The following is an 11,477-nucleotide window of genomic DNA, read 5'->3' as shown; positions in this document are numbered from 1 at the left end:
ATGCAATAAAAACACAAAAATAACGAAAATGGGAGAGTGAATGCTCCCCACGGGCATGGGCAGTCCTCTTAAAAGGCTTGGCGAATGTGAGATGAATCTGGCAAGGCTTCTATAAGGGTAAGACTTTGTGGACCTGAGCTCGGTAGGGTGGACCCAATAGGTTAGGTTCGGGAATTAGGGATAAGTCAAATAAGCAACTAGGCTAGAATGTGCTCTCAGTGTCGTAAGGCGAAATAGATTTTGGACTCAATTATCTAAATCCAACCATTGCACAACAATTGTGAACTGATTGGCTGGCTATTCGAGGTGTCAATTCCTACTTGGCCAAAGTTGTGTGGCTTATCTTAAGGTTTTTTTTGACAAATGAGTATAATATGTTTAAGGCAGGCTAAGTGGGCTTGTTTTGTTTTAAAAATGCCCAAATCATGATTTTTTTTGGTAAATGAAATATGTCTTATACTTGTTTTCATGCATATTCCAGGCCAAAAAGAATAACTTTCTATATAACAAGTAGGGGTGTCAACGGGTCGAGTTTAGTTTGGACCCAGGTGGAACCAGACCTGGCCCCAATTTTAGGGTATGGTATCAGGCCCAGACTTGAGTCTAATCAAACCCATCATAAGAGAAACCATACCTGAATTCGATAAGAACTACATGAACCAGACTCAGATAATACCCGATAAAAGAATATTTTTATCATTTTTACATTGAAAATTTGTGGGTCTTAATCAGAACGCGGGTCAGGCCCGGGTCTAGTATAAATTTCAGAAACTATACTCAGATCCATGTATTAATCAGACCTTTGGGTCCGGATTCGGGTCTTAACTAGGTCTTCTTATTTATCGCCATACTCGGACCCTATAGGGTTTGGTTCGGGTCGGGTCTGAGTATACCTGACCCGTTGACACCCCTACTAACAAGTAAAAAATGTTTAATGACAAGTCAAGGTTTTAGATCCCTATCAGATGATAGTTTATCTTGTCTAACGACAATTCAAGGTTGTCCAATGTTAGGTATGACAATGTTTAATGACAAGTTGAGTTTTCAGAATTGCTATCAGACAGAACATAAAAAAATTGCTATGATAGACTGAACTATTTCGGTCATAACTCTCTATTTGTGAATCCTTTTAAGGTGCAATTTTGGTGCATTGAAAAACTAACATCCTCTACTTTAATCCATGTTTTTGGTAAAAAATCAATTTTGATCGATTTAATAGTCAAAATTAGACTTAAAATGAATCCTACTTGAAAACACATTTTTTTACTGGATAAATCAACTAGTTTTTTGTTATAACTTTGTATTCTGGTATCAAAATGAATTGGTTTTATCATGTTTGAAAGATAAGTCTCTTTAGTTTGAACTCACTTTTGGACAAAATTCTCAAATGTGTTTTTTTATAGGCCAAAAAATGTAGTAAAATTTAAGAGTGTGTCATGAAAGACTCGGGGCAATTGGCTTTTTGAAATATGGCTTTTGACTCAAAACAACTAGGTCAAAATTAGAGTGTCTATACCAAATTACTTTTCTTTTTTGAAAATGCATGTTGCTGAAGTCTAAACGCCATTTGCTCACGAAAAAGTGAGCTACTTTTTTTTTTCTTTTTTTCAGTTCCTTGTTTTGTTAGTGAATTTAGTGACAACAGTTAAAATAATCAAGCTTTGAGATGGCTTGTCTGTTTGATTAATAAGTCAATACAATCAAATCAAGCATATAAAGCACACCAAACATCATTTTTATATGTTGGTAAAGTACAAAGTTACATGCATTTTATCCAGATGATTCTTTTTTGTTTTTCTTTAAAATACCTTTGAAATTGTTTAGTCTCATATCTAAGAGGGAGAAAAATGATTAAGGGTTTAAACAAACACTTTTTCTATATTTTTATACTTTGAAAACTCTTGTGTATTAGGATGGCTTGGGAACGTTGTTGCACACCATATAGGAGCAAATGAGCCGACAATGCCCATGTGTGCATTAGGGAGCTTGAGGCACAATGTGGTGCACTTTGCACTTTACACACTTGCTTCTGTACGAGGCACATTCAGAGGTCCCTAGATCCTTTTTGACAGAACTAAGCTTACCTTGGCTATTTTGATCAAGCCAACTTTGATTGCATTGTTTTTTGGTTTCTACTTATTATTTGGCATATTTAAGAGCATTTAAAGCTTTTTATGAGCCTTTGTGATTATTAGGCAGTTTTGGAGGTCCTTGACCGTTGGTTAAAAGGTAATGATCGTTCAGGGTCATTTTCATTCAAATTTTGAAAAGTTAGATTTATGACCATTTAAAACAATTTATCACCCAAAAACATTAAATCTTTCTATCTATAAAAACTTCATTTCTGAGTTGTTGATAATCAAATTTTCTTATTCTCAAGTTTTTCAAATTCCGTCCTTTTGGCTATCGTTTGGCTTGCAAGTTTGTGTGTAGAAGATGTCACATGATCTTACCAAGCAACGATTCTCTTGAGGTCCAAGCCTAGTTGTATCTTGAGACTTAGTTGCACTAATACCGAGTTCAAATCTTGAAGTGGAGCAATTGAAGTTCTAAAAATAGCAATCTTAAGAACATGCTTCTGGATTTGGGATCTCAAATTTCTAAAATTCTGTTTTTGGCCAATGTCTTCCAACAATTACAACATTAGAATATAAGTGACATGATATTTGTTTATATGAGTCACTAAAAGGAAAATAAAAAAATGACACATCATTTATCTTTGAAAAAATAGACACAATACAACAAATTAAACAGCTCTATCAGGTCCACAATCTCTACCTCTAAGTTAATAGAATTAAATAGAGAATTAAAAGTGTTGTTTCTTAAAGAGATAAAATAGAAAGAAACACATGCTAAGCCATTGAAACAAAGAAACATAAAAGAAGAAGGCCAACAAAAAATTAGAGCAAATAGCTTGTATTGGAGACAACAAAAATCAAAAGATAACAAACAAATAAATTTTTCCAAAATGAGTGGAGGAAAAAAGTTATTTCAATGTTTTATTTTTGCCATTTGCATTTTTTTTTAATTTGTGTTTTGCAATTTATTCATAAATAAACAAATTAAATGAAGGAAAAAGTGATATGATCTAAAAACAAAATGAATCATTTTAAAGTATCAATCCTTGCAAGTAAATATGATTAGAAAAAAAGTGTGATAACCTAGGAAAGTACACTTGAATACGGTAGACTTGTCATGTATAATGTGATACTAAAATAAAATTCATCTGTTCTGAGCATGCCCCATAAGGAGTTGAAACTATGTATGTGTGTGTTACCCATTCCATCATCTTTCACGATCGTACAAAAAAATTTGAACTTCAACATTCTTTTAATGTTGTACATTTGTAATTTAGCCTTAAAATTGCGATGAATACAACCACATCCCCAAAAAGAATATTAAGAAGATAGTTACTATAAAAAAAACATAAGGTTCGAGCATGAAAATAATCTTATAAAGCAATCTTGTAACAATTTATGATTTACAAAAACTACCATATAACCCTTTAAAGTAAAAAGACTAAAATAAAAAGAGAAAAGAATGGCTTAGAACCTAAGATAACTAGCAAAATAAGAAGCCCCAAAAGATGAAAGAGAAAAGGGAGAGAGAGAGAGAAAGAAGTTGGAACAAAGAACACCAAAAGAAAGCATGTGTATGCATCACCGTAGTAAAAAGTTATAAAATGGTTCTTTTGGAGGATGAATCTATAAAAATTCAAATATAAGGTTAAGATATATATATATATATATATATATATAACTTTATGCTATCTTAAAGTTTATAATAGCAGAAGAAGGGTTAATCACTGCAAAAATTTGGTTCTTTAAAACTTTTTCTTAAATGACTTGCTTGCCATGCATTTTGGGAGTGTAGTTATAATGTTATTTGAAAATTCATATATCTTTTCCCAAATAACAAGTGTTTCTTACATGAAACTTTTATAATATTTTCAATAACTCAATAGTTACTGTTTAATTGGGTAAATGCCAACAACTCTCTCTCTCTCTCTCTCATACAAAAGTGAATGGACTAGCCAATGTTAATCCAAGAAAAAAACAACTATTCAATTGAGAAATTTCTCTCTCTCTCTCTTGACAATAGAAAATTGTTAAACAATAATGCACGATTAAAAAGGTTTTGCATTCAAAAAACATAAAGAAAATGTACATCAATGAGTCATACAAAATACAATAAAAGTATATAAAATGACCATAGTGTACGATAAATATAATGCATTTTTTCAAATGCCCTAAATTTTTTAAAATCTACCTGTTGTTCAAAATCGTAAATAAAAAATATTTTACGACTTTTTTACCCTTCACATAAGCGAACTTCATGAAGTTCGTGCGATATATTGTTTTGCTCATTGACTAAGGCAAAACTTCACTTAAATGTATATTCACACATATTTTTTTGGTCCTTAAGAAATACACAAAAAAATTATGTTATTTATGAAGTCTTTTCTGTTAATCGTGAAATCACATATACCTTAGTAAAGTTGAAAACCGTATAAACCTCCTTTTTCATTTCTTTAATCGTCACTTAAATGTATGTTCACACTTATTTTTTGTGGTCTTCACGAAGTACAAAAAAATAAGTTTTATGAACTTTCTTATTATTGTTACTTTGCAAGTAAATCATATATTAAAATACCAAAATCGTTGGATACCGTGCAAACCTCCTTTCTATAACCCTCACTTAAATGTATATTCATACCTTATCTTTTGTTGTCCGTATGAAGCATATAAATATAACTTATGTGAATCTCCTTAATTGTAACTTTGCAAATAATAGAATAAAATCACATATTTTATAAGATCACACATCTAATTTTGTAAAGAGACACAAATATGTTACTAATAAAGGAGTAAAATCATATATTTTCTTATTATTTATTATAAATTTTCAAAAAATTGTAACTCTTGGTTATTATTCGCAAAAAAAATATTTGCAAAGATCCCTAAAATCACAAATCCATCATTTCTTGTTATAATTAAGAAACATTTTACAATTCAACATACATTTCTTGCTACAAATCAACAAACATTTACAATTCAGTAGACATTTTCTTTTATAATTTAGTAAACATTTACATTTAAATTTAAAATTATATACAATTCACTTGTAAGTGGAGCTGATGCAGAGTTGGCGCTTGCATATGCCTAAATTTGTATGCTAACGGATATGCTTGTTGCAAAGAAGTTCATTATATTGAATCAAACTGCTCTTATTGATAATTATACTAGGGTCAACGAGGAGATAAGAGCACACCTAAAATATCTACAAAAGTGAACCATGTTTTGTAATTATAAATCATTGGAATTAAGTAAACATTATTTTATAAATGTCTGTAATACACAATTGTAATTGAATTTTTATTTCACAGTTTAATTTTGAATACCTATAACTGTTTAAATGTACGTTGGGAATGAATATATATAGTTTTGAATATTATAGATGAATTGTATGTGGTTTTAAATTTGAATATAAATGTCTGTTGAATTATAACAAGAAATATTTGATAAATTATAAATGTTTGTTGAATTATAACAGAAAATGTCTGCTGAATTATAACAAAAACTGATGAATTTGCAATTTTAGGAATCTTCGCAAATAATTATTATGAGCAAATCGAAGAGTTATGATTTTTTAGAATTTCACAATAAATAATAAGAAAATATGCGATCATCTTTTAAATTATCTTATTTTACTCTGTTAGTAGTAATATATTTGTGTCTTTCTACTTAATTAGATATGCGATATTTTTATAAAATATATTATTTTATTCTATTATTTGCAAAGTTACGATTAAAGGAGGTTCGTATAAGTTACATTTGCATGATTCGTGGGGACCACAAAAAAAAAGGTGCGGATATACATTTAAGTGAGGGTTACAAAAATGAGGTTCACATGATATCCAATAACTTTAGTATTTTAATATGTGAATTTATTAAGGTATTTGTGAAGTTACTATCATAAAGAGGTTTATAAAACTTATTTTTTGCGCTCTTCATGAAAATCGCAAAAAAATAGATCCGAACATACATTTATGTGACAGTTAAAGAAAGGAGAATGAAGGTTCACACAATTTTTTGCAACTTTGATATAAAATATATGATTTTACTAAGATATTTGTGATCTTACGATTAACAAAGAAGACCACATAACTAACATGATTTTTTTCATGCTTCTTGAGAACTGCAAAAATATGTACGAATATACATTTAAGTGAGGTTTTGCATTCGTCGACAGGCGAAACAATATATTGCGCGAACTTTATGAGGTTTGCTTGTGTGAAGGGTACAAAGGTTCTAAATTCTTTTTCTATTTGTAGTTTTGAACAACGGGCAAATTTCAAAATTTTTAAGGCATTTAAAAAAATACATCATATTTGTCATACAATACTAATATTTTTTGTAAAAAGTATATATGGGTTTAATTGTAGTTCAGTTTTATAAAATGCAGGAAAAAAAAGAGCACACATGAGAATTTTCTTTGAAAATCAAGGTAAGGTATCACAACTTCAAGATTCAAATTTGAGACTCAATGTGATCTGAACTCATTATTTAAAATGGTTAGATCTATGATTGAGTTTTTATAAAAGTACTTAATCTAATTGTTCTTTTTGTAGTGTTTTTTGAAGATTGGTCGCTCCCTTATAGCCAATTTGCAAGTAGTCTCTGCCTTATGCTATTTTGCAAATCTGTCCCTGCCTTTTCATTAACTTTTTGCAAATCAGCCCTTGAATTTAACAGCAGTTAGCTTTCATGACGGTAGCTGTTACCTGATTGTGGCTCTTGTTAAAGGCACCGTTTTGTTAATCCAAGACGACTAATTTACCAAATGTGAATAAGGTAAGGAATAATTTAGAAAAAATTAATAAACTAAAAACTATCTAATGAGGTGCATTTTGGTGACCAGTTAACTATGTCAGTGTTTGACCATGGTCAAACTAACAGCTATTGACAAAAGAACCAATTTGTAATAAGGTGTATTTGCAAAACGGCAAATGCCAGGTATTATTTTGCAAAATGACTGTAAGGTATGGGCCAATTGAAAAACACCCTTTTCTTTTGACTAAACAAAAGGAAGGAGCTTTCTATGTTCTTAACATTTTTTTTACTAGGAGCAATGATGAAAGTCACCACGTTGATCAGGTATCATTGAAGGAGTCTCTTGCCATGAGATGGAAGCTAGGCATGAGTTTGGATACAATGGAAGAGAAAGAGAATTCTCATTTCTCACATAAGAGGATTCTCATGTGTGAATAAGCTCGAAAATTTGTGTGGAGAATTCTCTTTCTCCAGGATTTTCTTGTTTTAAATTCTCGCCTATTCACAAAAGATCAGGTGGGTGGGTCATATCTCCTCTCCTCTTCTCTCTCTATCTCTACCTCTCTCTATGGGACCCTGCTGTCGGCCTAAACTTGGCCAGTGACCTGCCGCCGGCCAGGATTGATCGGACCCCTGCCTACTGCCACTGCAACACCGGCAGCTGTGGGTGGGTACCAAACCCTGCCCTTCGCTGCCTGCTCTCTCTTTTTCATCGTTTTTTTAAAAGGTAAATATGTATTTTATTGGTATCCGTTTTTATTATATTGTTAAGATTGAGAATTTTCTTTCTTGATGAGAATTCTCTTTTTTGAACTTTCTATTAATTGAAAATTCTTTTTTCACAAGAATTTTCCTGAAAAGTATCCAAACGCACCCTAGGTGTACTCCTTGGTGAGAAGGGGACCTCATGAGTTTTATGCGCCGAAGGACTGCAATGTATGATCCAGATGGAGGGTTTTCTCGAAGTACAAAATTTGTGTGTGTTGAAATCACCACTGTCTGTGCCTTCCATCACCACCGTTTGTTGTGAAATGATGATATCAGCATTTTAGGTGGGCCCACAGATTGTATAATGAATGGTGGTGATTGAAGGCATGGACGGTGGTGATTTCAAAACACGAAAAAAAGTTATACCTCCTTTTGCCTTGGGTAAGATTGGAAAAGAAAAAAAAATAAAACTTCCCAGCCGTATTGTTGGCGTGCTGGTTGATGAGAGAATGAATTCCCAAACTCGGTCAGACTTGTGATGAGACCCGTGGCAATCAAATTTTGATAAAGAAAGAGACTATATATATATATATATATATATATACAGAGAGAGAGAGAAGAAAAGAAAAGAGGGCTGGTAGTTGGTACAGAAGGACGGATCGTGATCAAAATCAAAGCGTGAACCAGAGAGGGAGAGAAACAGAGAGAAGCATACGAAACATGGACCGTGAGAGCCACGCTGCTGCCGACGATGAAGCCAACAAGAAGAAGACATCGTCCACCCATTCCGCCGACTACGCCCCCTACCCTACCATTGATCCCAAAGACGTCGACGTCCCTCCTCCTCCTCTGCTCACGGAACGAGGTGGTGGAGTGGGAGGGAATTGGGGTACCTTCGTGATGGGCTCGCCTTCCGATGCCTCCTCCGAAGCACCGCCGCCTTCCACTTCCCCTAGCAACAAGACCGTCACATGGAGCTCCCAATTGACCAGCGATGCCGCCCAAGGAAACATCCCCTCCTCCTCTGCCAACAACCCTTACGTCTCTCCTTCCCCTGTTTCCCCTGGAAAGAGTGAGTTCCTTCGTCCGCTCGCTTCCTTCCCTTTCTCTCCTGGGGCTGTCCCTTTTTTTTTCTTTTCCTTTTTCTTCCCTTCCCGTTCCTTTCTTTTGATTTGGTCTTTGGTTGCTACCTGAAGACACGTTGGATTCCGTCCGTGATGTGCTTGGACGATGGAAGCTGAAGGTGGGCGAGGCTACCAAGAAGGCTGAGGATCTTGCTGGAAACGTCTGGCAACACTGTAAGTCTTCCTATTCTTTCCTTCCTTTCCCTCTTCTTCTTCTTCTTCTTCTTCTTGTCTCCTTTCTTGTTCCCCATCTGCGCGTAGGCTTTTGTGATGCTGGATCGTTCTGAAACTCCAATCCTTATGATTCTGTGGCTTATGTTCGGTCCCTTATCTTACGCTTTCAATGCTTCCAATGATTTATCGATCCCATAATCAGGTAGAGATTTGTATCAACGCGAGCATCTGATAGGTTGGGAAATAAATTTGAAAGACATTACTTCACCACTTTCTTCGCACCGAGGGTTTCCATGGAAACTGATTGATCTCATCAACACAGTGTGCGAGATATCTCAGAGTCTAGGGCTACATATTGCTTATAAAGAGGCAACCGCCTTTGCCCTTTTCTACATGTTTCTCTTTTGGCTGATATTGCTTCATGGCCGTAGTCACCATGTCCCACATCTGGGGCAATTCAAGTGTGAAGTACGTAGTTTCAGGATGATATTGGCGGCCATCATTAAACCACAATAATGTTGTCATCAATAGGAGGATGTTCAACTTTGTTCTAGTTCACTGACTCATAAGGGTTCTAACGGGCGAAGCAAAGAAGGTGGGCCGTTCTGAAAGCTGAAACAGAAATTTTATAACTTGTCTGAGAACTGCAGATTTGAAGGGATTCAAAGCTATTTTAGATCAAGCGCTTAAAAGAGGAAAAGAAGAGCAATTTCTTAGCTTTCAAGAGGAATACAGATAAAAAATCTGAGTTTTATATGCAAGATACAACTCTTAAGTCTGGTTAAAAAAATTCTTAGGCTTCAAGAACATTTTTCCCATTTCATGTTCCGATTTATTCTCCTTGGAGGGATTTTAGATGGAGCGGCAAAAAGAGAAGGGGCATGTTTGCTTTGGTCATAAGTGGGGATGAACATTCACAGCTGAGAAAGTAGAAGCTGTGATTGTTGGTCACAATGTCAATCTCATGACCAACTTTCACAAGATTCAAGGCAAAAACAATTACAACTTGTACTTTTCTTATTTTTCACTAACCTTGAGAAAGTGTTGTGATTGTGATTCACAATCACATGATCTTGAGAAAAATCCAAGAATCATAGGATATTGAAAACATGCCCAAAGAGAAGTTTACTTTCCTAGCTTTCAAAATAAACAAAAATCTCAGGAAATGCTCCCTTAGATGTCAAGATATGACTTCACAAAGCGTGTTAAGGTTTCTGTTTGCTTGAGGGTGCTAAGGGCATGCTTGCAATGCCTGTGATTCTTGGATCTTGTGGTTGTAAACCACAATCACCATACTTTCTCAAGGTTTGTGAAACATGAAAAAATACAAGTTGTGATTGTGATTGCCAGCTGTGATTGTTTTTGCCTTGAATCTTGTGAAAGTTGGTCAAAAGGTTGACCGTGTGATTAACAGTCATAGCCAATGTTATCAAAATTGGTATGAATCAGCCGATTCAGATCGAATCGGCCCCAAAACGATTCAAAAGGGGCAGATTTCAGGTCGATTCAATGCCTTTTTTATATTTTGAAAAGGGCTAAAAAATCATTTTTAGCATTTTTTTTATGATGTGTCATCTGGTGGTGAAAAAGGATCGATTCACAAGAGATTCGATTCGATTCAAGGGTTTTTCTAAGAAACCAATTTTATCAACATTGATCATAGCTTCTGCTTTCTCAGCTTCTACTCTCACCTGTGACCAAAGCAAACTTGAAGTTTAGAAATCAAAGCTGGCCCATGACTCTTCAGCTGAGTCACTAGGTTGACTTAGTGAGTTTTTAAACAATTGGTTTAATTTGTCAAAATCACATAAAATGGGATCTTCTTGAAATTCATGGTTTTGACATTAGACAGACCTGGTTGTTTGGGTCATAAGTCTTGACATTGGTATCGAATACGAAAAAACTTGAATACAATTCTTCAAAGGTCAAACAAAGCATATGAAACCCGATTTGCCCACTTTCGATTAGAAACCCTATGCCTAAGAAAAATGATTCAAGGTTCAATTCTCAAAATACTCTCTTGGTTGAAATTTGGGTGTCTAGAGATGATGTAAAAGGTAACAGTGTTTTGGAAATGCTGCCACATCGAGGCATTTGGTTATTGTATGCTAGTTTTACACTCCTAATGTTAAACAAGGGGCTTAAACTTAAACTTTGTGTATATTTATATATATTATATTATATTCTCTCTCTATCTCTATCTCAAAAGCTAGGGTCTGCTCAAACCCTGATGCTGGTATCATCGCAGGTCCTATGTCACGAGGGCACGCTATATGGTGTCTCATGTCTAGGCAACACAAGGTGACACGTGCACATGCCAAGTGGAAGACTATGACATATGTTACTATCTTAATGTTTTTAATAGTATGTTTAATAATAAATATATTTTATGTACTAAAATGTCAATGTGCATACGGTATCAATGAGTTGAAACCTATGTCACAGGGATTCAGCTAGCAGGGTGCCGCACCCTCGTCGACGCGACGCGGGTGTTGGTGCGGTCAACGCACCCAGGGTCATTTTGGTCTAAATTTTTTGACTTAAAAAAAAATTTTGCTAAGAATTTTTTTTTGCCCTATATGTCACAAGGATTCTCCAACTAGGTGCTGCACCCGCACCCAATGCGGTCAACCTGACC

General features: G+C 34.5%; 1 protein-coding gene across 2 annotated transcripts in view; it reads left to right on the top strand.

The window, feature by feature from the left end:
- Positions 1 to 8,152: 8,152 nt before the first annotated feature.
- Positions 8,153 to 11,477, top strand: part of LOC149846063 (GEM-like protein 1) — a 32,669-nt gene continuing 29,344 nt past the window's right edge. Inside the window, exons 1-2 of one of the 2 annotated variants that reach the window (XM_089996145.1) lie at positions 8,153 to 8,613; positions 8,738 to 8,839. In XM_089996145.1, the coding sequence (XP_089852271.1) occupies positions 8,262 to 8,613; positions 8,738 to 8,839 (454 nt within the window). In that variant the 5' untranslated portion in view covers positions 8,153 to 8,261. The remainder of the gene's footprint in view (positions 8,614 to 8,737; positions 8,840 to 11,477) is intronic. The other variant, XM_089996146.1, reaches the window with a different exon arrangement.

Source organism: Nuphar pumila, chromosome 2 (genome assembly GCF_984573655.1).
Source record: "Nuphar pumila chromosome 2, dmNupPumi1.hap1.1, whole genome shotgun sequence".
Classification (NCBI taxonomy): domain Eukaryota; kingdom Viridiplantae; phylum Streptophyta; class Magnoliopsida; order Nymphaeales; family Nymphaeaceae; genus Nuphar; species Nuphar pumila.
The sequence above is the reverse complement of the archived record's forward strand: the minus strand, read 5'-3'. Positions and strand labels throughout refer to the sequence as shown.